This window comes from Podarcis raffonei, chromosome 14 (genome assembly GCF_027172205.1).
Source record: "Podarcis raffonei isolate rPodRaf1 chromosome 14, rPodRaf1.pri, whole genome shotgun sequence".
Classification (NCBI taxonomy): Eukaryota; Metazoa; Chordata; class Lepidosauria; order Squamata; family Lacertidae; genus Podarcis; species Podarcis raffonei.
The window spans coordinates 39858639-39884481 of NC_070615.1; the positions used below are offsets into that span (position 1 = coordinate 39858639).

General features: G+C 44.7%; 2 protein-coding genes across 4 annotated transcripts in view; one reads left to right on the top strand and one right to left on the bottom strand.

Moving 5' to 3' along the window:
- Positions 1 to 21899, top strand: part of IQCK (IQ motif containing K) — a 33031-nt gene extending 11132 nt beyond the window's left edge. For 2 of the 3 annotated variants that reach the window (XM_053366144.1, XM_053366145.1), the window contains exons 7-9: positions 8930 to 9014; positions 12314 to 12425; positions 20651 to 21899. In XM_053366144.1, coding sequence (XP_053222119.1) covers positions 8930 to 9014; positions 12314 to 12425; positions 20651 to 20850 — 397 coding nt within the window. In that variant the 3' untranslated portion in view covers positions 20851 to 21899. Of the gene's footprint in view, positions 1 to 8929; positions 9015 to 12313; positions 12434 to 20650 lie in introns of all 3 variants that reach the window. The other variant, XM_053366146.1, reaches the window with a different exon arrangement.
- GPRC5B (G protein-coupled receptor class C group 5 member B) overlaps positions 21806 to 25843 on the bottom strand; it is a 29071-nt gene continuing 25033 nt past the window's right edge. The window contains exon 5 of the mRNA XM_053366136.1: positions 21806 to 25832. The gene's annotated coding sequence lies outside the window, so the exon portion shown is untranslated. The remainder of the gene's footprint in view (positions 25833 to 25843) is intronic.

Below are 25843 nucleotides of genomic sequence, written 5' to 3' on the forward strand. Positions count from 1 at the left end.
ATTGTCCCCTTTTCAATTGCCTTTATTATTCATGTGTAACAAAGACTCTCTGACATGCATGCTAATTTGGTAGCCACCTTATTCCAAGGCATTTTTGTCCGTGGTTAATTTGCACAGAAATTGAAAGGGAGAATGCTGAAGGATTCGTTATTCCTGAACCCGGAGAGGAGGGGTCTTTAAATTGCCTGCTATTGTTCTGATTATTGTTATACGAATGAACAAATATTGTTTACTGGTGCAACAGTTTGACAACACATCTTTTTTTTGGGGGGGGGGGGATTCTGTTGATTCAAAGGGTTCCTTCAGAGTGGGGCCAAATGCGTTTCCACTGTAGCACTTTTGCAACTATGATAGGATAAGCAAGACCTGCTGGGAAGCCACTTTACCCCAACAGTTTGCCACGTTGAGCAACCTCTCCCATGTGGATGCAAGCCACAAAGCTACCTAAATGGGTAAGATAGTATGTGAATCAGGCGGCAGTGTCACCAATGTGTTTGCCGCCCTGGGCTCCCTAGGGAGGAATAGAGGGATATCATTTTAAGAAACAAACAAGTAAATGAATAAATAAGGTGGTCCCTCCAGTAAATTAATAGAAGAAGACCAGGGTGCTTCAGAAACACTGGGTGCGTGGGGAGTTGTAATAGGAGGAGCGTTGCATACTATTAAGCTACTCTAGAGCCTCGCTCAAAGTCACCTGCCGCTTTGCAAGTGTATGAAAGGAAATAGCCTTCATTTCTGCATTTGTGTGGTTTCCTGTGCCATCTGCCCACGGCCAGCTGGCACATGGGCATTTGACTGGGGTTACAAGAGCGCTTCAGTTTGTTTGCATTATGAAGTACCTCAAAACACCCTCTTGTCGAGCTTTTCATCCTCCGCTATTGACCCTCGGAATTCTCAAAAGTTTCTCAGGGGTTTGACTCCTGTTTCTGTCTATCTGTCTGTCAGTCCATCCGATGGCTTCTTTGTTCTACTAATAAATTGCAGAATTGCACATAGCAATTTTTCTCTGGAGGCTAACATGCATGCCAAGTGTATGGGGAACAACATTCCCTCCCCCCCCCACCTTTTCTCCTTTTCATATTCTAATTGACCTAAGTCTACTAGTCTCAGCTGCCTTTACAGTTGAGATCACTCAGTTCTCAGCTGGCCCTATAGGGCTAATTTAGCAGGGGTGACTGCTTTCTTTCTCTCTCCACAAAGCTCTGTGCTTCTACAGGCTTTGCAATGTTTCAAGCGGCCTGCCCCGGCCCCGGTTTTCACCATAAGCATTTATTTTGAGCATCCCCCTGCTCTGTGCCCGGCTACACCGCTCTCATCTTAGCTCGAGGAGAGGGGTGGCTTTTGAACACCGGAGAGAATTGCTCTTCTCCATAGCATTTCAAAGAAATGGCGGGAGGAGGGTTTGTGTGAAAAAGCAGCTGGGCCATCTGTAAAGGAGACGTCCACATTCATGGAACAGCTTGTTTGGAAGATGCTGGAGTGTTGGAAAATATGGGATAGATGAAAGAGAAGACTTAATTGCACAGTGCGTAGTTAAAACTATGGGATTTGCTCCCCCGGGAAGTAGTGGTGGCCCTCAGTGTGGTTTGCCACTGTAAAAACAGGATGCTGAACTAGATGTGCCTTTTGCCTTATCTATCAGGGTTGTTCTTATGCTCTTACATTCATGCATTTGTGTTTCTTCGCTAAACTGTGTGCTGTATTGTAAGGAAACATTGCAGCTGAGCTTGGGCTATCAAGCTACTCAGAAGGGAGTCTGAACCACAGCACAGTGAAGGGGAGGCCCGAACACCTGAAGAGAGGCCAAAGTGAGACATAAGGAAGTCATTTGGAAAACTTTGAAAATACCTGCCCTTTCTTCAGTGAGCTCAGAGGGTATAGATAGTTCTTTCCTCATTCTATCCTTTCAAGTATCCTGTGAGGTTGTCTGGCCTGAGCACTGGTGCCTGACCCAAGGCCTGCCATTTTCCTGAGCATCTCATGTTTCAGAAAGCGCAGATTAGGTCGGTTCACTGTTCTTTGTGAACTGAATTGTGTTTCTCCCCCATCGCTAGCCTGAAGCATCTGCCTCACACTGCCTAATGGTAGGGCTGGCCCTGAGGCCATTTCACCACCAGAGATCTGATCATGGGCCTTCAAATAACAGAGAAGCCAAAAGGAAGCAGACAGGGATTCTGGGGAATTCCATCAAATGGAAAAGGAGTGGGAAATGTCAATATTTGCTTATTTGTCCAATATCCAGGACAGAAATCAGTCAGGCAAACGCAATCAGTAGTCACTGTTGTTGTTGCTTTCAGTCCACAATTGATATGTAATTGATTAGGTTTTTTGGCCATTGCATTTGCATCTCACATTCTTTGCATTGAAACAAATGGCATGGAACAACATAATGACAGCATAACTTATGCACTTTATGTAATCAATTACACAGCTTACATAATTCTCCATAGCAGAAAGTGAGATGGCTAAAGTACTTTTTGGCGGAAGATGAACTGCAGTGGAATGGAAGCACTGCTGTGTGTGATGAGTACAGGGTGGGATGGGAAATGATGCCTTCTCACATCCTTCGAGACAGAGTCTCTTCCCCTTTGCCTCGTTCTTCACATCTCTCGTCTGTTCTTGCCACCTCCTCTCCCCCTTGGCGAGCACAGTTTTTGTTTCCCAGCTGAATGAACAAGCTGTGAATCTATTGCTTTCGGTGACCAGTTTGGTTACATGTTATTTTCCGCTCCTTTGCCTTGTGTCTGTTTCCAATTTCATGACTTAAAAAAATTACACACACACAAAACGTAAAGCCCTTTTAGGGACACCCCCCCCCCGTATGTCAGCAAAACACTTAGCAGATCCTCTCTTCCACCATGCTGGAAATAACAACAGGAAGACATTGCTTCCTGCATTTGAAGCCTGTGTAAAAATCCAGATGAGCTCCTGCAACCACCATTCCAAACATCCACCCCCACTCCTCCTCCTGCAACACCCTGTATCAGAAGAGATGCTGCACGCAGCAAACTTCCTCTCTTTCTAAATTCACTGGAACAAGAATCACTGCAGGGGCTGAACTATTAGATTGTCAGACACAGTGAATGTCAAAATCTGCCCAGCACGTTTGGCCTAGATTAATGCCTGTGTTCTCCATGTGCGAATCCATACTCCAGCAAAAAAGAGAAAGAAGCAACTATTCCATTCTGAAATGAGTTGATTGAAGCCTTCATTTTTATTTATTTTTTGGAAAAGGCACAACAGAATTAAACAGAATAAGAATTGCCGTGCTTCATTGGGCCAACAGTCTGCCTTGGCCAAGGATGGGGAAACCAGTGGCGCTCCCAGATGTTGTTTGGCTCCAACCCCATCAGCCCTTGCTGGCACAGCCAGGAGTCAGGTATGATGGGAGTTGTAGTCTGACAGCTTCTGGGAGGGCCACGGGTATCTCATTATGGTGTTCTGCCTTTGGAAAAGGTTGCCCATATGCTGCGGGGAAGCTCAGGAGCTGGGCAAGATGGTGATCTCCATCCAGGTTGTTTGCCCCCAATGTCTAGCGGTCAGAGGTATACAGTGGTACCTCGGGTTACAGACACTTCAAGTTACAGACGCTTCAGGTTACAGACTCTGCTAACCCAGAAATAGTACCTCGGGTTAAGAACTTTACCTCAGGATGAGAACAGAAATCGCACGGTGGTGGCACAGCAGCAGCGGGAGGCCCCATTAGCTAAAGTGGTGCCTCAGGTTAAGAACAGTTTCAGGTTAAGAACGGACCTCCAGAACGAATTAAGTTCTTAACCCGAGGTACCACTGTACTGTCTCTAAATATGGAGTTCCATTTTGCAGTTACAAGCAGGGCCTGCAGCAAAATGTTGCAGTGTGGAGTGCTCCCATTCAGGGTGCCAGCCAGACATGTCCATTCCTCCTCCTCAATAGTCAATCAGTATTCTGTGCCTACTCTCAGTCCTCATTTGGCTGTTTTTAGAGTTCCGCCCCCAGCTTTTATGGATTCCTCCCTGAAATTTTCTGCCCTTCTGCCCATCTTTTGGTTCCTCCAAGTCTATTGATTTGCCAGAGCCCTCATGCCTCCTTCCCAGAGCTGGGCACCTCCTTACCTGCCTTGGGGAAGGCCTGCCTGAGGGCAGGGAAGGGGATGCCAAATTTTGGCCTCACACAGGGTGCCATAGTACCCAAGTCCACCACTGCTCTTGTGCCTCTCCAAATACATCTCCTGAGGGACAGTGACTTGGGCTGCTGCAGATGAAGTGGCAGTTGATGGAAATCAGGGATCTCCAATGGAAAAAGTCTTCACACAACGTTCCAGGTCTACTATGGAGCAGCAAGGCTCAAGCCTCCTAGTTCCTGTTCTTGTAAGCTCTCTTGATGGAGCAGAGGGAAAGTCAGCTGGAACCTGCTGTCAAATTCCTTGCTTCAAGCCATATGCATATGCATATCTTTGTGTGGCACCATCACCCCAACTCTTTTTGACTCCAGAACAGGAGCCATTGTAATCATAGAGTGGAAATAAGTGAAGATATATGTGCTGACTTCAGAGTTCCATGTAACTAACCTGCCAAACCAAGGATCAACTTTAGGAATCAGATTGGTGGTACAACGTTGGACTGTTGAGCTGAGATAGCATCGTCTTGCCCAACCTGGTTTTATATGCTAGTCAAAGCTTTGCCAACCTGCTGCCCTCCTGATCTTTTCAATGACAGCTCCCAGCAGTCCCAGCCAGCATGGCCACTGGGATCAAGAGATTTCAAATAGAAGAAGATAGAAGGCTCCCTGCACACTGACATCAAGTTAACGTTGATTTATGCACTGCAAATTTGGACAGATAATTGAGGATCCTCCCTGGCGCCCTTTCAGATATAGTGTTTGACCCACCCTTTCTCAAAGCGGTGTGGAATTTGCTGGACAACAGAGAATGAACTGTGAAAATCAGCTTGGGGGCATATTTCAAAAACTGTCAGATCTCGACATACATTAATGGGGAGAATTTCATCAGCCTCTGCCTTAAAAGAAAACAGGCATTTCATGGGTTAATCCATTACTTATTGCTGACAGTGTTCATAAGCAGCATTGGAGACCAAGTGACATAAATTAGCATCTCATCTTAGACCCAAGAGTAGTTATTTCCTTCTGGGTGATGGTGATGGTAAATAAATAGCCCTTAATTACTTTTTCGCCTGTGCTTCCATTTTGGTATTTAGATGGGAGCACATACAAAAGCTTTAAATGTAAGGTAACCTCCTTCCTCAATGTGCTACAGCTGCCCCTTGCTGCAGCCTGCCCTATAATAGCAGTATCCACTTCCAGCAAGCAGCCATTTATGTCCTCATGCAGAGGTGGGAAGTACCATACAGAACAGTACCTTTTTTCTTTCCTTGAAAAGTCATTTCTATGACTAATAGCTGTCTTAAGTCAGCAAATTTTGATGTTTGTGGCACCAACTTCCTTCGCTTGAAAGCAGGGATGTTGGGGAGTTCCATCAGAAATGGGAGCAGAAATTACTGCAATTCACATGTTCATCTGAGGTCAGCAACAGAAATTGTTGTGCAAGTGAAGACAAGTGGTATTGGTTGTCTTCCCCCCCCCCCCCCCAGTCTGCAACATTACACACACAATTGCATTATTTTCTGCATTGTTTTTATTCTATTGATATTATTTATTTGTTATCAATTTATATCTTGCCCTTCTTCCTGCAGAAACTGAGAGCAGCAAACACATCAGTAATAGTAACAACAACAATCTTCTTAAAGCATTCTAAAAACAGTTGAAAATATTCTAAAAACAGTTAAAAACATTTTCTTAACCTGTGATCTCAGAGTTGCCAGGAGTGTTTTGATGTTTTTCTTCCACTGAAATTTGTGACATAATTCATTACATTAGTTTGGGTCAGAGAGAGAGAGAGATGAATAACGTAGATTTTAGTGTAAACTGATCTGTAGCAGAATGGAAACAGCGCTGGTTACGTGTGGAAGACAGGACAGAATGAAAGTTGCTTCTCCCTACATCCCCGTTTGTTTGCCAGCAGTTCTCTTCCTTTCTTGCCTTTTAATAACATATGAGTCACATGTCTGGGATTGCAAGAGGGATGTGGACAAAAAATAGCCATCCCTCTGGGCTCTGACAGAGGGCACTGCTAATGCAAATAAGGATAATCTGTAATATAGGATCACAGGAGTATAGAATTGGAATTTGTTGGGTTTTTTACGGTGGTAGTTCAAATCATGAATTTACTAAGTCACACCTTGTATTAAAGTACTGGGAAGCTATGCTATTTCTGAGCCGAAGTCTTCCTTGTACAAGCAAAGTGTTTATGTTCCAGATATTGTGTATAGATTGCCGTTCACAGGATAGCTGTTAATTTCAAAATCAACGGAGTTGTCAGCTCTGATTCGTCTTGGAGTGTCACAGCTGTCTCCTGCCACAAATAACTTTTCCCCTCTCCCCCAGTTCACTCTTGATGGGCTATTGCCTCTGCTCATATTCTATTTTTATTTGACCTGAAGCCAATTACTAATACTCCTGGAGACAAAAATGGACCTGGCATGCCTTCTGCTCCCGGCCTGCTGAAATGATTGATATCTCTAGGAGACTTCCCCCCTCCGCCCCCTGAATATTGAGCCCTCCCTCCACCTTTGCCTTGATTTATACATTGCCTTTTCTACTTTAGTCCTGGATCAGTTCTCTGACAGCTCCTCATGATTTAAAAATGAAGCCTGTGGAGCTGGGGCCAGAGCTAATTTTCCAAGGTTAGGAAGGATGATCTTGTGTTTCCCTGAAAGAGGATATAAACGTTGGGAATAAATGAAGGAGAGAGCCACTGTCAGAGGGCTTCATTGGGGTGCTGGCGGACTTTTTGAGGACATAAAAGGGGCCACTTTGGAAAACCATATGAAGTTGAGAGCACTGGGAAGCATGATTGTTGTTTATATCCTGGTATTCCAGGTGTGGGGAACCTTTGGCGCTCCAGATGTTGCTGAACTATAACTCCCATCAGCCCCATCAAGCATGGGCAGTGTCCAGGGATGATGGGAGTTGTAGTTCAGCAACATCTTGAGAGCCTACACTATCCCGTATCACATAAGGTTGGTTAAAAATATGACTTACCGTATTTTTCCGTGTATAAGACTATATTGTTTCCTAAATTTTTGAAGCTTAAAATAAGGGGGTGATCTTATACATGGATAATGCATAGTGCATTTTGGGTTTTAAAAAATAGGGGGCGTCTTATACATGGGGGCATCTTATACACGGAAAAATATGGTAATTTATCCATGATTTTCTGCCCTTCTGTCCATCTTTTGGTTCCTCCAAGTCTACAGATACTCCAGAGCCCTTGTGCCTCCTTCCCGAAGCTGGGCACCTCCTTACCTGCCTTGGGGAAGGCCCACCTGAGGGCAGGGAAGGGGATGCCAAATTTTGGCCTTGCACAGGGTGCCATAGTACCCAAGTCCGCCACTGCTCTTGTGCCTCTCCAAATACATCTCCTGAGGGACAGTGACTGCTGCAGATGAAGTGGCAGTTGATGGAAATCAGCGATCTCCAATGGGAAAAGTCTTCACACAACGTTCCAGGTCTGCTATGGAGCAGCAAGGCTCAAGCCTCCTAGTTCCTGTTCTTGTAAGCTCTCTTGATGGAGCAGAGGGAAAGTCAGCTGGAACCTGCTCCCAAATGCCTTGCTTCAAGCCAACGTCACACTGTTCATGCAGAGGCTGTTCTCACCGGGCCATGTCAGAGCTTCATGCCTCCATGACCATGACAACTGTGGGGCTGTCTTCAGTTTGCAAGACAGTTGGAGGATAGACATTGGTTGCCTCTGTACTTTGTTGTGACAGCTCCAGATGAGGTTGAGCACACTGTCCAGTCTTGGGATCAGTTCAGCTTTTGAGGCCTGAGGACTTCGTCATGCTGCTTGGAGCTATCTGATCTACCACATGCCCTCTCAACACTTGCCTTTTGTGACTAGTTTGAAAATGTCCAGGGGGCCGTTGGTTGCCTTGGTGGGTCCTAGGTCTACTAAACACATTTTTGGATGAGAGGCTGGGGCTTGTGGCACTTAAGGAGGCAATAGGATGTCCACTTCTTGAAAAAGCCCTCCCTGGATTTGGAGGATTAGGATAACTACTAAAGGTAAAGGTAAAGGAATCCTGGACGGTTAAGTCCAGTCAAAGGTGACTATGGGGGTGTGGTGCTCATCTTGCTTTCAGGCCAAGGGAGCCAGCGTTTGTCCATAGACAGTTTTCCAGGTCATGTAGCCAGCATGACTAAACTACTTTTGGTCCAGTGGAACTCTTTGCTGGAAACTAGAGCGCATGGAAATGCTGTTTACCTTCCCACCACACCGATACCTATTTATTTACTTGCACTGGTGTGCTTTCAAATTGCTAGCTTGGCAGAAGCTGGGACAAAGCAACGGGAACTCACCATCGTCGTGCAGATTCGAACCGCTAGCCTTCAGATCGGCATTCCCAAGAGGCTCAGTGGTTTAGATCACAGTGCCACCCACATCCCTACAGGATAACTACTGCCTGGTCACAAATACCCCTTTTTGAGTATGGTGCTTGAGAGGATGGCAAATCCATTCCAGTTCGAGTTCGGTCCTGGGTATGGGACTGAATTGGCCTTGGTTTTCTTAATGGATGACTTTTATTGGCTGGACTGACTTGGTTAGTTTGCATTGGAAGGCAGTGGTTCCACTCCTACCTACAGGATCATTCTGAGAGATGTGGCATTAGTGACTATACCTCAGCCACATGTCCGTTATTTTTTGAGGTGCCACAAGGAGCCATCTATTTTGCAGTTCCATTTTCCATCTATGTAAAACCACCATGAGCAGGCATTAGGGGACTTGGAGTCTGATGTCAGTTAGTTTGACAGTGACCTTCCTTTTACCCAAGGTGTGATTTTGAATTTTAAAAAAAACACACATTTGCTTCAGTCCTAGGCCACCAATTCCGCTGTCCCTACTGTTAACGGAGGAAGAAGCAGGCAACATAATTCAATCATTCTGGAGAGGTTATCGGGTAAGAGTCATCTATAATTATTTTGTTTGATGTTGAATCTGTGCGACTGCGGAGGCCCTGGGGAAAACCCCTTACATAAATTCTAAGTAGCAGGTGCTATAAATAGCCACGAAGACCCTGATGGTTGGCTTGTGTTTGCATAGAAGCTGTCTCGTGCTGGCGATCTTTTCGTGGGGAGAAGGAGGGGGCAAGGCTGCTGTGCTTTTATAAATAAATAAATAAAGATTAACCCGAAACAAAGAAGTTCAGAGATGAAATGGGCTTCATCAGGGTGTGAAAAGCTTCCTTGCTCTAACTTCCATTTTTTATGGTCCCTTTTTTTTCTGGTGGCAAGAAGACGTCTGGAAAAATCCCCAAGTCTCATGTCTGAGCATGTGAATCAGTGCAGAGGAGGGAGGGATCCACTGAGGCAAGAGAAAAGACATAAATGAAGGAACGGGATGCTGAGCTGTTCGGGAGGAAAAAATAAAGAGGGAAGAAGAAGAAGGATTATAGGCCTGTGTACGGGGTGTGCTCAGGCTTGCCTTAATGCCAAAATAGTGACTTTATGGGTCCCTGATGTTGCTCAACTATAGTAGAGCGCTAGCTCCATCGTGGTGACCAGGTTGCTTTTCCGCATCTCCGTACAGGTTGAGGAGGGATGAGAGAGCTGTTGAGACACAAAATAAATGTCTGTCTTTGTGGAAAAGGAGGCAGGAGCGCTTGGGGGAATGGCCTGGGGCAGGCCCTTGAGCAGCAAGCACCACCTTATCTCTGAGGTCTTGCCGCTTGGAGGGTCCGTTGCTGTTCTTTGAGGTGAAGTAACAAAGTGGGAGACCCATGTGTCCCTCTGCCACAAAAGCAGCCCCTCACCTCCACATTTCTCTCTCCTCAAAAGGTGGTAGGCTCCTTGCGAAGCAACAAAAACATGCTCCCACCTTTGCAGAGACAGCTTTCCCGCCCCTCCTCGGCCTGCATGCAGAAGCAGTTTGTATTTTTTAAGTAACGTCTCGTTGTTAATCTAAAAAAAATATGTTTACTTTCTTTGTTTGATGCATGAAAATAATGCCCTTTAGGATTATGTGCACGATAAATGTTCACCTTAAAAATATTCCCTGTGTTAACAGCCTAATGGTGTGTGCTGTGCGTGCCTACGAAAAGGCTAGATGGGGAACAAAGTAAGGAAAACTAGAAACTAACTGGGAGCATAGGCTTCCTCATGCCACACGTTCACGATATGTATTTGGTTTTGAGGCATTTCTGAAATTAATGTGCACGTAATATGTCTTCAGTGACATTGCCGTGCATCTTGAGGTACTCATCTGGAGAGAAAAAAGCCAGAGAAGTCATAAGAATATTTCATTATCTGTCAATTTCTGTATTCAGTGGTTCTTGCTCTGCTGTGTAGCTCTGTGATCCTCTCCACAGGATCAGCTCATTATGGAGTCATTTTGGTAAGCTACCTTTAGTCAGATATGACTGAATCTGTGCTCTTTTATCTGAAAGCAGCTCTACATTGACCAGGCTCTGATACAGGTTATCTTTAATATTTCTTCTTATGAGCAATAACAATGCTACTGTCAAATGTGCATTGCATTAATTATATTAGGAAGTTTCAGCTGCCTGCTGAGGGCCTTTAGCACAATTCTTTGCTGATAAATTTGCTCAGATTCAATCCAACCTGGCTCTGAGAGATGGGAACCTGTGTCACAGGCTTCAGGTGTAGTCACTTGTAGCAGCTGCATGGATTGGTTTCAGCCTAGTTTCCCTCAAAGTTGTGAACAATGTTGGATCCATAGGTTTTCCTAGAGGAAGGAGACATTTGGATCCAAGCCGGAGTCCTTGACTCCTAGAGTTGCAAGGGGCCTTTGAAGAACCATCTGCAACCATCTTTCCAAAGTTGTCTTCAGAGTTGTCTCCAGATGTTTTGTACTACAACCCTCACTGACTATCGGCCATGCTGGCTGAGGTAGATGGGAGATGGGAGCACACCAGGTTGAGGAAGGCTGTACCAGTTTTTCTCTGGCTTATTTCCCGTCTTGGCAAGTTGGTGTGAGCTCGTTGGGCCACCAGCAGAAATGGTGAATGTCAAATTTGGGGAGAGCTTTCTCTGCTTACTTTTGAAAAAGCCAACTTAGTGTATAGTCAGATTTAGGCATCTTCTCATCCCTTTGTAGAAAAGGTTACCAAGGTTGTAATAGCAGAGCAACGTCAGGCACATTTAGATTATGTTTTCAGATTGGGATTCCAACCTGGCTATGAGACTGAGAGGGCTTTGGAAGTCCTGGTGGGTGATCTAAGTCTAAACATTCAGAACAGCCCATGAAATAAGCAAGGAGATTTGTGCAGGTGTAAAGCCCAAGACGAAGTGTCCGTGCACCGAAGCAGATCTGTACAACTTTGACCTACTGACCGAAAGACAACTTGATAGGCATGCACGATAGCCCACCCGAGGTTCCCTGGAACAGTTTTACTGCCTGCTAAGGGCAGGGTGGACATGTTTTCATGACCGACTTGTGGACTTCCTGGAAATATGACACTGGACTAGTAGATCTCTGATTTGGCCCTTCATTTTGCTGCTCTTTTGGTCAAAGGAAAGCATGTGGAGTTACTATGTGGACTTAAAGGTGATGGGGAAATAATTCTGCATGTACTCTCTTTATCTTTTTAGACCAGGAGAAATTGCATGTGTGCCACAGTTTCCCTTGCAGGAAAGAGCTACTCATCTGGGCTATGTTACATGTGCATCCACAGAAATATTTTTTGGCAAGGGGGAAGTAACACTCCAAACAAATGACTTTGCTGCTACCTCTTGTATTTGTGTTGACACTTACTCCCAAACAGCAGCTACACTGAAATGCTGGATACCATCATGTTTTCTACTGAGCAACAATAATTTCTCCATCAGGGAAGACCAGCAGAAAAGCAATCCAAAAGTCTAGATAATGGGTGTTTCACTCTAGCCTTATTGGCTAGATCTTCTTTCCTAAGTATTAGTCATTGCTGTTACTTCATGCACTGGCTAAAAGACAGTGCTTTCTGCTGCTGCTGCTTTCAGTCCAGAAATGATACGTAATTGATTGCATTCTTCCTAACCCCCATTTACATTCGGGTTTTGTTTGCATTGAAATTAATGGGGTGGAATAACTGAACGACAATGTCATTTTGCCACAGTGGGTAGCGAGATGACAAATGTAGTTTTTGGCAGAAGACAAACTGCAACAACGCTGAAACAGCATTGCATCAAATACAGGGCAGAACAAAAAATGATGCCTTTTTACATTAGTAATTAATAATAATAATAATAATCATTCTTCAAGGTCCGCTGTGAACCTGAGGTTCAAGAATTACGCCAGTGGCAGAAACACTTGAGGGAGACAAAGAACATTATTAAACGTGTGCGAGAATTCTGGGCCAAGCAAGAGAAAAAAGGTAACTTTCTCCTCCCCTCCCCCCACCCAACAGGATGTAAATGGTACAGCTGGAAATGGTACAGCTATAACATTTTGTTATAATGTGGTTAGCCGAAGCATCCTTTTGTTCAAGCACTAGAGATGGGCAACACTGCCGGTTAGGTTTTTCTCATTTCTCCAGTCTTAAGTTCAGCTCTCCACCTTTCCAAATAATAATAGCAACAATATCCTTTTTTTTTAAAAAAAGGAAAGGAAGTCCTCGTGTAAATCAATTGCCACACATTTTCAGTTGAAACTTCATGAAGGTTTTCGAAGCAGAACTACTGAACAATTTAGAGATGTGAGTGATCTGGTTAGTAGATGGATCCTGAGATGCATAGAAGTCTGTCTTAGGCGAATCAGGTTGGCCTTGGCCGAAAGCACAAATTTGCTTGACTTTCTCCACCATCCCTGGAGGAGACTCTACTTGGGCTCATCATAGCTCCCATCAAGACAGGGTGCTAAATAATATGTAGCATGTGCTAAAAATAAGATTTCGCTCGGCAGTGCTTGTCAGTTCGGTGCTCTTAACATACATGATGTCTTTTGCTTTTATGACAACATCATTGTATATTGTTGCCATCTTGGTACCTGTGATTGTAAATCCCTCCCAAGAGGAATCTCCCCACAAGTGGTAAGCCTTTTGAATTGGTGGCATTTATAGGAGGACCAAAGTAACAAATTGCGTTTTTTGGTCTTGTTTGAAAGGTCTGGAAAACGTAAGGTATGGAATAATTACCAAATTGGGATTCTCCCCCCACCCCCAATTTAAAAATAAAATGCAGAACCCTTAAGGGATCTCTGCAATGCAATATAAGGTGCAACACTGATGGGACAGAACAGAAACAAGCCAACACATGTTGTACAGTGAAGACATTTTGCCTTTTTTATTTTTGAGAAACATCCCAAAGCTTTATGCATCCATTGTGTGCACGGCACATTGTGATGACATTCTGTCCAATACAATGGATATCTCTGTGTTTGCACTTTGCTGCAAAGACAACTGGTTCTCTATCCAAAATGCAGCGGTTCAGGCTCACAATCTATTGGGGCTTTTTTGTTCTTCCAGAAGTTATTATAGTGATCGACGAGGATGATGCCTTGGGGGCAAATGACCTTTGCCACCCCCACCTCCAATTTGCTTCTTCACCCTTCTTCATTTTCAAGGGAGGAATGAACAATAAAACCACAATGAAGTTATTGGTTCTTTGGGGGAAGGTTAAAAACCTTATTCCTTTTAAAAGCTGTTAATATTATTATTATTATTGATAGCATGTATTGCTTATTTTTTCATCGGGCTTGGAAGGAGCATTCTCTTGTAGCTGGTAGAATAGCTTTTGGCATGTGCTTTGTTGGTTTGCCTTTGGTGCCCACAACAGTTTTTCTGGTTTGCAAATGTGTTCACAGGCCTAAAAAGACTAGCAATCCCTCTTTCAGCATTCTATCTGATTGTGAGATTTTTGGTTTGTTTGTCCTAACAAACAACAGTTGCTTAGCCAACACCAAGGCGTGGTTTAAGGCTGGCTAGTGGCCAGAATTTATTAGGTTCAGAGAGGGGAACCTTTAGCCCTCAAGATATTAGTGTTCTAGAGCGATAATTTCAAGCATTCAGGAAGGATACAAAATAAACATAGAAACACACATACAGACTGATTAATTTCAGAATTAATATATGAAGTTATAGGAAAGGGGGTGGAAGTCTTTGTGCCTGGCTCTGAATAGCGGCTGCTGTTTTCAAAATACAAATGTGGCTTTGTTTGGGGCAAAATGTTTGAACAAACAATTTTGTTGCCATGTGATAAACCCCAAAGAGGAAGGGCTATCAAATTCTCTAGCCTTCGGTCTTGCCAAGTGATTGCGAGAAGAATCTCAAAGGATGACAGTTATTATTCCAAATACATTTGGTCAAAGTGTGTATGAAATAAATAAGATGATTCTCAAAGAAATGGGGAGATGCCTTTCTACACCTCCTCCTCCTTTCAGTGTTGCACTAATAAAATTAAAGCCCCATTGGTATTTTGAAAACAGCAGCCTCTGGAGGAGGTGGGGGAGGAAGAGGAGATGTCAGAAGCTGAAGAGGCAATGGGGTTTGGTGAGCAGGAAAAGGTTGAGGCAGAGAGCCGTCCAAGCTCAGAGGCAGAAGAGGTGGCTGGAGGGGAGTGGGGCTAGGAGACAGAGAGACAGGTTTTTGAAGAATCCAGGAAGTCTCCCTCTCCTGTCTGTCTCCTAGAGCACACAGAGAATTGAAATGAGCAAATCAGAGATTGTTTGTGCGCAGACGCAGTCTTGGAAAAAACCCTGGAGAGGAGGGGACTTAGGAAGCTGTGAGAAGCTGGGGGGTCTTCAGTCCTCACAATTGCCTCATTGCAGCAAGACCTATTGGGAATAGTTGCTGGGATTTCTAGGCCTGCACTGATTTGGTTGCTTTGCATAAAGAGTTCACTGACACCATGTTTTTACTGCTGATCTACGCTTGACTCCTCCTGACAGGCCCTCCTGTTAGTATGACCGGCACTAGCATTGTTATCATTTTAGCGCAAGGTCCTTGTTTATTTGCCCAGACATTTTTTAAGGGTTTAGTTTTTTCATCTGCACTCCTGTTGCCGTTTGAACTTTAGCTAGTAAAGGGACCCCTGACCATTAGGTACAGTCATGACCGACTCTGGGGTTGCGGCACTCATCTCACTTTACTGGCCGAGGGAGCCGGCGTACAGCTTCCGGGTCATGTGGCCAGCATGACTAAGCCGCTTCTGGCAAACCAGAGCAGCGCACGGAAACGCCATTTACCTTCCCACCGGAGCGGTACCTATTTATCTACTTGCACTTGACGTGCTCTTGAACTGCTAGGTTGGCAGGAGCAGGGACCGAGCAACGGGAGCTCACCCCGTTGCGGGGATTTGAACCGCCGACCTTCTGATCGGCAAGTCCTAGGCTCTGTGGTTTAACCCACAGCGCCACCCGCGTCCCTTTGGACTTTAGCTACCTCTTATTTATTCCGATATGGGGCTCTGTTGCTTTATGATTTTATTTTACAGTTTGCTTATATTACCTGTGGCCCGCCATATATTATTGCACTACAACTCCCATCATCCCTGGCTATGCTGGCTGGGGCTGATGGGAGCTGGAGTCCAGCAACATCAGAGGTTCCTCACCCCTGACACAGAGAAAGGGTAGGTTATAAATACTTGAGGTATACAAGCACCGTTTTGTGGATTTCACAGAAATCTTGAACTGCTTTCCAAACAAAAGCACAGCACAGCACAGCACTGCAAGTTCGAGGAGCATGCGGCGTTTGCATCGAGTGCTTTCCAAATGCCAGGGATGGTTGGAACACTTCATCGTGGCAGTGACAGCTGAGAATGTGGTGGCAGGAGTCATGCGACCCCAGGGAGGCAGATCCTGATGCCGTAGTCCACACCCACCACCGGGGAGTCTTTGAAATGCCAAACCCACTGCAGGATTATTTTGCTTTCGGAAAATCAGAAAGGAAACAGCAGTCACGATGGTGGGTAGAATGAAAGGGGATGCTTTGGGTCAGCTGGATCAAACTTCCTGCTAAAGCTGTATACACTAATGGAGCCGCATTAATGATCTCGGTGACTGCAATACTGGCTCCTTCTGACTAGTTTGCAGATGTATTTACCAGTCAGTGCAGAGGTCTGTCTGGAGCTATATTCCTTCGCTTTGCATGTTGCATTATTCTCATTCAGGTGATGAACACTGGTCTGTAGGCTAAAGATGGGAATCTTGTGGCACTCCAGACCACAACCCTGACTATTACTCACGCTGGCTGAGGATGATGGGAGAGAGTTGGAGTACAGCTGCATTTCGAGGGCCTTAGGCTTCCCATCCATGCTCTGCTTTGCATGGTTTGAGGCTGGAGATAGGGCAACTCACACTATTAGAACCTCCCACCCACCAAAAATTGTCATGGAAAGGCTGGCATTGGGGCTGGCACTAGGTTTATGGGGGGCCATGCCCCGAGACTGAACTGATGCCAACTGTTTTGTAGTCTAATGAACCATTTGTAAAGTTGCAACGAACATGCCTTGTGTGCGGAAGGTCCTTGGCTGAATCCCTGGCATCTCCAAGCAGGACTGGAGGAAAATACTGCACAAAACTCTGCTGCCAGTTGGTGTAGTAGACAATATTGAGATAGTTGGATCAACTCTCACTTGGTATTTGGCAGTTTCCTGATTTTCTCCAGGCTGCAGTTGTTTTTCTGTAATTGCTCTAGTCATCAACCAGGCTGGTACTCTAAGGTGTTCACAATTCTATTTTTGCATGGGGATTGCATGTCTAACAGTCTGAGACTTTATAACCAGTAGCTAAAGGGGGAGCTGAGCAGCTTTCCATAGGATGGAAATTTTAGAAGTGTCAGGTTGTGTGCATGTGTTTTAAATGAAGCCACTGATAATCTGCCCGAAGAGCACTCCTATTCTAAGATGCTATATGAGCATCCCCAACTCCCTCTTGTAACAACCATTTTCATCCATGACTTCGCCTAGATTCTGCACTAGACTGTACATTGTGCTAACTGCTGTTTTAGAACTCAAATCATGAGCATTCAGACCATTATGGAAACAATTGTATAGACCCAGTTGTCTGGTTTTCATTTCTGTCTGGCCAAGGCTCCCCACTCTAGCCTACCAAAGGTTGTAAACAATGGTTTATCAGTTCAGACATTGCATCCTACTGCAGTTAGAACGAACCCTTGAAACCCTTCAAAGCACTGGTTTCTGATTTTGGTTTGCTTTACCAAAGTATGTTGTTCTCTTGATTGTGCCAAAACACAGTTAAGCTTCTTTAACCATGATTTGGCGTGATGTCTAGAGTGAGCCACTGCACACTGCCTGTTCTCATTCCAGAGATTATTGTTCAGTCAGCCAAGGGTATACCATTGCCAGTCAATTTATGAGTTTCCAGAAAGCATTGCTAGTCATTCCCTTGCTATTGGATGCTTCCTGTGCACAGACACATGCCTCTGAGATTTCTGAATACTTTTGGGGAACATCTTGGCTTTATAATTAAGGTTTAGTTACTCCCTTATCATTACATAGGGCTCTTAGGGCCTGTTCTCATTTCAGCTGCTCATCTGGGGATGGTTTAAAAAAGAGATTCCTTATTATTGGATCTTATCTATTTGATTGAATTCTGGATTCATTTGTTCTCTGCATAGAGCAGTGACAAACCTGCTCCTATGCTTGCATTTGTTTGAACTTTTGTGTGTGAGGATATACAGCAAAAAAATACGTTTCTTAGTCAGAATATCTGTTAGGATAAATATGCAGTAAGACATTGATGAATTTTCATGGGGACTTAAAAAAAGCAAACTAACGTGGAAAGCTGGAGAACTGAATTTAAGGCTGGAAAAATGAGAAACAGAAAGAAACAGAAATGGACAGATTCACCCATCCTGGGGCGGGGTGGGGGGCATCAATAGTTTCCCCAATATCACATGAACTGAATGAACATTATCAATGCAGACTGTGGAGACTTTCCCAGCAGCAGCATTGCATAGCTAAAGGAATCTGGGTGACTTTTCAGACCAGACTCTCTTGTTCCATCTAGACAGGCAGCAGCTCCTGTTTCAGGCTGATGCTGTTTTGGGCATTTCATTAATCAGCTGGAGCGACTGTCGGATTCTATATCTCTTTTACCCTGAGCCCCTGTGCTCAGTTGCCTTTCTAAAAAGGAAGTTGCGTTCCTTTGCAAGGTTGTTCTACTGCTGCCTGTGCAAATTCCCATTCACTATTTGTTTCAAATGTTTGCATTGGATAAGTTCTCCCATCCCTTACCCCCTTCCTTGGCTTTTTCTAAAAGTTGAGGTAGTGTTGAAGTAAACCTTGACTTGCGTATGATATTGTTGTCTTTCCATGATTGTTTTGATTCAAGCTGCAATCGTGTACACTGACCTGGGAGTTCCTTCTATTTCCAACGTTCAGGCTGCAAGTGCCATTCCTTTTATATAGCCAAAACAACAACACCCCATGCGCAAGAGGGAGGTGTCTACAGGGAACCCTAAGGTTTGCAAAAGTACAACAAATATATTGGGGAAAGAACCCCTAAGTTTGAGTGGGTGTGTGGGAAACCCCAAAGTAGGTGGGTGTTGTGAGACTGGGGATGGAGAAAGGGGGAATGGAATCCCCCCAGTTAATACTAATTTCTGAGCAAACCTGCATAGATTACTTGCATTTATATCCTACCCTTTTCCATCCTGGCTGAGGCTGATGGGAGTTGGAGTCCAATAGCATCTGGAGGACCCCCTGATATAAAACATGACTATTGCAATCAGTACTTGCATTCATGACCTGCTTTAAAAGGGATGTTGAGGTTGACAGCCTGTATTTTAGCCTCGATGTTCCTTGAAATGGTCATGTTTCAATACTGCTAGAGGGTTGCACTGCACATGTACACACACACTTACAGATGTGGACATGTAGCGGGGAGTCCTGCTGGCGCGGGCCCAACTGTGACCATGTGGAGATCTCTGGATGCCAGGTTCGCGACTGACATCTCCACCTGGCTGGCCCCTCAAGCAGGTAAGTAGAAGAGCCTATTCATTGCATTTATATCCCACCTTTTTCTCCAAGGAGTGCATGGTTCACCCCACTCCACAGTTAACCCCTATGACGACACTGTGAGGTAGGTTACGAGGCTGCGACTGGTCCAAGGTCACCCAGTGAGATTCATGACTGAGTAGGGATTTGAACCCTGATCTCCCAGGTCCTAGTTTGACACTCTAACCACTACACCACCCTGGCGTCTTAGAGCTCTTCTGCTATAGGGCAGCTATATAAATTAAGTAGGTAAATAAATATGGGGAAAGCAAATGTCACTTAGCGAAGGATCTGAAGTTTTTTCATTGAAGCTTGGATTTGTTTTATTCTGGATTGTTTTATTTGATGTTTTAATGTGTTGTTAACCAGTTTGAGATTTTTCCTCTAAAATAGAAATTGGTATAGAAATGAAATGAATAATAACAATAATAATAAAGCCCACGGGCGGGGGGGTGGTGCCTAGACACACTGTTGTGGCCACCATAGCCCAGGTTTAAGGTGCCATTTGGCGATTAGATTATACTGAGTTTCTAACACTGCCCTCCAGGCCTCTGGATCAGGCCCTCAGGACTTCCCTGCCAAGGCCACACCCTTCCCTGGCCCTGTTCTGCACTCTTGAGTGTTTTGGCTGGCTGGACCCTGCCCTTGAACTCCCATAATGCCTCGCTTGTCTTGATGGAGGATGCAGAGAGGCCCGCAGGTGGGTGTGGAAAGACATCCGTTGCTCTGCCCACTTTTCCCCTGGCCTCACCTACTGCTGACATGCGGCCCTCAGAAAGTTGCTCTGATGGAAATGTGGACCTTGGGTGGAAGCTGGTTCATCCCTGGTTTAGATGCTAAAGCCTGGGTGGGAAGGGAGACAGGGTTGCTAGACCAGGGACAGGACGAAGTAGGCGGCATTTTTGAAAAGGGAGGTATTTCACACATCGGCTTGAATGAACCAGCCCATTCTTCGGCCTAGGCTTCTAGTCTTTTCCACCGCAACCCTCCCAGGCCATGCAAATGCGAGTAGGAGGCTGGGCTTCTGATTTGCAATTATGATACAGGGCTTTTGTTCATTTACCATTGTTGACTCTGGCAGGCAAGACCAACTGTGGCCCTTTTGTCTGATGGAGCTGCCCAGCTGGTGCACTGCTCTTGAATCACATGAATTAACATTTATTTTTTTGTTTAGAGTTGCAATGCACAAGAAATGGTTTTTATTGATGCTTCTCTTGTCCCCTAAAATAATAGACCACACAAGTCCTTAATATAAATGTTGCTGTGACGTTTATTTCCTTCCTCCGTAAAGAATGTGAGAGGTAACCTACAGTTCCCGGGATTCTTTAGGGCAGGGGTGGCCAAGTTCCAAGACATCACGATCTACTCACAGAGTTAAAAACGGGCAGTGATCTACCCCCTTTTGGGGGGTTCAGGTCAAAGTTGTTGACCTTTTTTTAGGGGACCCAAGATGTTCAACTGATCTACCAGTGCTCTACCACAGACGTTGAGTGCTTTAAATATGTGTACATAGCAACTTTTGTGGGGAATCTGAAGGCAGAAGATCTGCTGGGCCCTAGTCTTGACACTCTGTCGACACATCTATTATAACCAGTCTGGAGTTTGAGACAAAGTTCTGCATTTTAAAAAATCCTTTTGCTTGTAGTGGGAACCAAGCTGGAAGACTCAGTACAGCCCAGCCCAGTTCGCTCAAAACAGGCAGTGGTGGAAATCTTGCCGGAGCCAGAAGTCACCACGGTCACAGAGAAAGAGGAAGAAAATCAAACCCTTCCAGTCTTAACAGATGAGAATCCACAAATGGTGCAGATCAGCTGGGCATCCACGCGTGATTTAGCTCTGCAGTGATACTACTTTTCATACTAATTTAAAAGCCCCAAATCGTCACCATCAGCTGCTGATTAAGGGAGCAGGGCTCAGCAAAGTGTTTTCCACTGTAACCAAATGGTGTTTGGGGTCAGCTTGGGGGCTAAAATCCCTCCGGCACTTTTCAAAGAAGATCACTGTGTAAGACAGCCTGATTTACAGCCGACCTCAATGCCACAGTCCTTTAACCTGATCTTGGTCCCATCAACTTCAGTGTGATTGAAGATTGGTTCGTTCTAAGTATTCTGGTTTGAATGAAGGCTGTAAATCAGGTGGACCAGGGAGATGCAGGCACTGGCTGATGTTCCGATTGAGGTAGTGGCATAAACAGTCACGAGGTGGCTCATGCGCCATCCAAACACATCAGTGTTTATGTAAGGGGAGAAACCCAGCTAGATCAGAGTGGTTGCTTCTATCCCCACTTGTGATTGGAGACAGGAGACCATACTAGAGGATGGGGATGTTGGACGTACCATAGCCCAGTTAGCGCAGCCGATGGCCCAGAAGGATGGGATTGCAGTACAGCAGCTGGAGGGGCTCACAGGCTTTCCACCCCAAGTCAGAATAATCCCCATCCGGGCAACTAATCAATAAAATTATGCAAGCAATCCAAGGAAGCATTCCCTCCCCAAACTGCCACATTAAGAGGCTGCCATTGTCCCAGGTGTTGGACTACAACTCCCATCACCCCTGATCACACTGATGGGAGTTGTAATCCGCAACATGCAGAAGGCACCATGTTGGCTGTTGCTGCTGTGGCGCTACCACCCTGTTCCAAATGGCATGAGCAGCTGAGAAGTCACTGGAAGCCCCTCGAGAGATCTAGCCAGAACCCCATTAACACCTGCGCCAATGGAACGGGACGCTGCCTCTTTGAACGTTACAAAAATGTCAACCCTTCGCGTTTTCGAAGGACAAAACCAAAATGACCACCACATTGTAAGTAAATAGTAAAGCCTTTATTTTTGTTTTGTTTTGTTAAGAACAGCATTTTGAAAATAAAATGTCTTTGCCCATGCTTTACAACTTTATTTGTTTTGTTTTCGTTTTAAATTTCGTATTTTTATGTACAGTCATTATGGTACACATTTGATTGTCTTGAAAACCTTTCCAAAGATGTACAAGATTAAACAGTATGCAACGGTCAGCAGAGTGGGAAAAGGGACATTATAAAAAATGCACATTAATACATTTAATAAATATATATATTATCAAAAAAAATGAGACTTGGCTCTCATCAGTTAATAAAAGCACCTGCTGTGTAATCTGGTAAGGTGGCAAGAGTAGTCCAATCTGTTCTCTTTTAAATAAAAGCTACATGTGCTTCCAGTTGTACTGCCTTTGGTTAGAACAGAAGCCTCAAGCAGAGTTAAGCCAAGAACGATGCCATTGCCTAGCAGTTAAAGCTAGAATTTTAACACACCTTGTTTATCTAGGACTGCATCCTGCAAGACACGGGATCCTTTGACAAGGGCATCTGTGCCCCTTGAAACCTTCCCCACCATCTCGAAAAGAGATGCTGGAGTGGAAACTACCTCCCAACCTCTGGATCTTCCTTGCACGGGGTGTAAAAAGGGCTGGTGTATAGCAGAAGAGCCCTTAATCTGGGTGGTGCACTCAGGTTGGCCGCCAGCATTCATCTACAGCTCAGGGCTAACGTGTGCCCTCACCAGAGCCACTCCAAGTCAATGGCTTCAACCCCAAAATTTCATGGGGCTCTGGATGGGGCACATGCCCCAAATTCTATGTATTCACCCACCAGAGCTGCTCAACCGAAGCCAATGGGTACAGTTTTGCTAGTCTTCAAATAGGTGCAGGCTGTTTGCAACTGGAGGACGCAATCCTTTGCACAGTGCAGTGCAAGGTTCACCAGCTCTCAATCATTTCTGTGAAATGAGCCAGCCTGGCTCCTCTCACCTGCCAGTGTTCTTAGCCAATGGGCGAAGTCAGAGCCGCTTGGACACCAGGCAATTGGAATCCCTGCGGTCCTAAAGAGCTGCTCCTTCCCTCTCCTCTTTAATGCACTTTCCCTGCTTCTCCCTTGTTTTCCAGGAAGAAATTCAACAGAACAAGCCTCTTCTCCTATGGAAATACAGCCACGGGAAAAGCTTCGCCCTGATTGTACTCTCTAATTCTGTGTGATGCCATGCCTTCCACGACAACCATGTTGTGTTGTGTCGCACACACCCCGTTGGCAGTCCGTTTGTGAAAGGCACCCCCCGCAATCTCTCAAAATGCAAAATGTCACCCCTGGTCCAAAAAAGGATAGTGAGCCCTGGTGTAGTTGCTTAATGGATTGCACTTTTCTTCCAGCTTATGGGGGTGCCACACAGCTCATCTCAAAAACCAGCATGTCAACAACAGTCTAAGGTGCCTTATAGAACACAATTCTGCCATAGCTACTCAAACTTAGGTTTCATGGTATTCAATGGGGTTTACTCTCAGGAAAGTGTGCATAGGGTTGCATCCTAAAATATATATACACATATATTCCTCCCACCCCATTTGAGTGGCATTATTGACTGGCAACAATGGAGAACATAGTAGCTTTTACGCTTCCTAGAGTGAGTTACAGTGAAACCAAATCCCACCCCCCAAGTAGTTGTGCTTACTGTTGTGGAGTTACAGATGCTTTACATTCGTAATCACTTTCCTCAAAAGGCAAAAGTATAAACAACTTCGTTACATTAACAAAAATATAACTTAACATAAAAGTGCCCCTTTTTAAAAAATCAACAAATGGTTTTCTTTTTTTGGGGGGGGTGGCAGAATCTGACATCACAAGTTACAGACTGACAAAAATATAAATTCATTCCAAAACTAACTTGCTGGGAAAATGAATCAATCCCTTATTTTATTTATTTTATTTTATTTTATTTTATTTTATTTTATTTTATTAAGGTTTAATCTGCACACCTCCCACCACTATGAAGCAAGGCTCGGGTTGACATGAGTGGTTAAGGGAAGTCCTGTGTTTGCAGGATCCAGCCCTGTCTTTAAGATCCCAAACTGCCATTGACTTAAGGGGAAGCAGGATTGCTAAATCCCTTCTTGTCTAAAAAACAAACAAACAAACATTGAACATCTTAAATTACACTCCTTGAAAGTATTTTTTTCTTTAAAGTCAGCCCCCCACCCCCATATAATTAAAAAAAGAAACACCACCAACCCAATCGCTTCCAAAAATATGTCAACACTCAGCTGGGAAAAAGAAAATTGTTTTGCCATTTATGCCATGTGCATCTTATGTGTGTGTTTTTGTATAATAGAAGTTTAAGAAAAGTCCATTTTTCAAACTGCACTTTTCCCATTTCCCTTAAAATAAAACCCACACATGAAAGCACCAGCTAAGATTTTATATAGTGATAAAATGAGACCCAACCTGTTCAAATCTCAATAAAATGCAACACTAATATTTATACATTTTCTGAATGCATTCACCGTGTGTGGTTCTTTTCTGTTGAGAGCACATAAAGCAACTGTTTGTGCACAACAAAAAAGTTATTGCTATTACCTAGTCCGGGGGATGGGGGGACAGGACTTGGTAAGATAATCATGGCAAGAATGGCAATGTATACTTTCTTTTAGAATATATAAGTGTGTATCACAAAAATCCTGATCTTGTACCCCTTTTGCTACTAAATAGACCAGCCAGGGTCAATGAGGCTACTCATGGACATTAAAGGCCTAGTTGTCATTGAGGTGAAGGTACTATTTCAGACTGCAGGTAGAACATCTTAATTCATGTGTCTATTTTGGGGCTTTATGCCTCGCCCTTTGCTTCCAACGGGAGCAGCTCGAGGTGGCAGACATGATCTTAAACAACAATGATGATACAGAAAAGAGGCGTTCAAATAATACAATCAAATCATGAATACAAGAGCAAGAACAGCATCAATTTCCCACTCCCCACAAAACAACAGAGCAGGAAGACTGAGAGAGATCAAAATATAAAAGTCCAATGCTTTCCTAAATAAAAAAAAAAAGTCTTTCCACCTCATAGTAGGAGAGCTTGAGTGAATGGATGAGGCGAAACTTGAGAAGAAGACTCAGTCGTCTGGGTGCTACCACAGAGAAGGCCCTTTCCTTTGGTCCCATCATCCAAACCTTGGACAAATGAGCTCAGGTAAGGTTTAAGGGCCTTCTCTTCCTAAGAAAGGGGTAATGAACGTGGGGCCCTAGGGATGATGTTGGACCAAAACAATACCATCATCCCTGATGTTTAGCTACCCTTGCCTTAAGGTGTCTTGGTCCTAAGCCAGAGATTGGGAACTTCTGGCCCACAGGTCAGATTTGACATGGCAGTGTTCCCAATTTTGCCCGCGAGACTGTTCCTCATGAATCATGGCTGCTTGGTGGACAGCTGATGAGTTACATGACTACACAGGAACAACCGGGAGCTTGAAATGAGCTCCCGATTGCTCCCTTTGTGGAGCAAGCTACGCTCCCACAGCCCATGAGCTGACAGGCGAGGGGAACGAACCTTGCTCCAATAGTACCAAGCAGCTTCTATTGAAATTTCTGCTAAAACGGAGGAGAGGGAAAGCTTCATTTTAGCAGTGGTGTCAATGGAATTTTTTTGATGAGTGGGATAAACCCTCCTGCCAATCATCTGAGGTCTGGTGACTGACAGGTGGGTTGACTCACAGGAGTGGGGACATAAAAATCTGGAACCTGCAGCTATAGAAGTCATCCACCCTGCCCTCACCCTAATTGGACTTTAGATGTAATGGATTGTGCCCAGATTCTAACACAGGAAAATGCTTACTACTTTCCCCCATCCAACCTGGGATTATCTTTTTTCACTGCCAGTGGTTCTCCAGAAGCTTCAAGCTGGTACAAGAACAAAAGAAAATGACCCCTCAGGTTGGCTTCCACAGCTGCTGTGTTTTGAACCACCGACACCTTTTGATCACTCTCCAAGGACAGCCCCACAGACAGCGTGGAACAGTACTCCAGCCTTGCTATAATAATA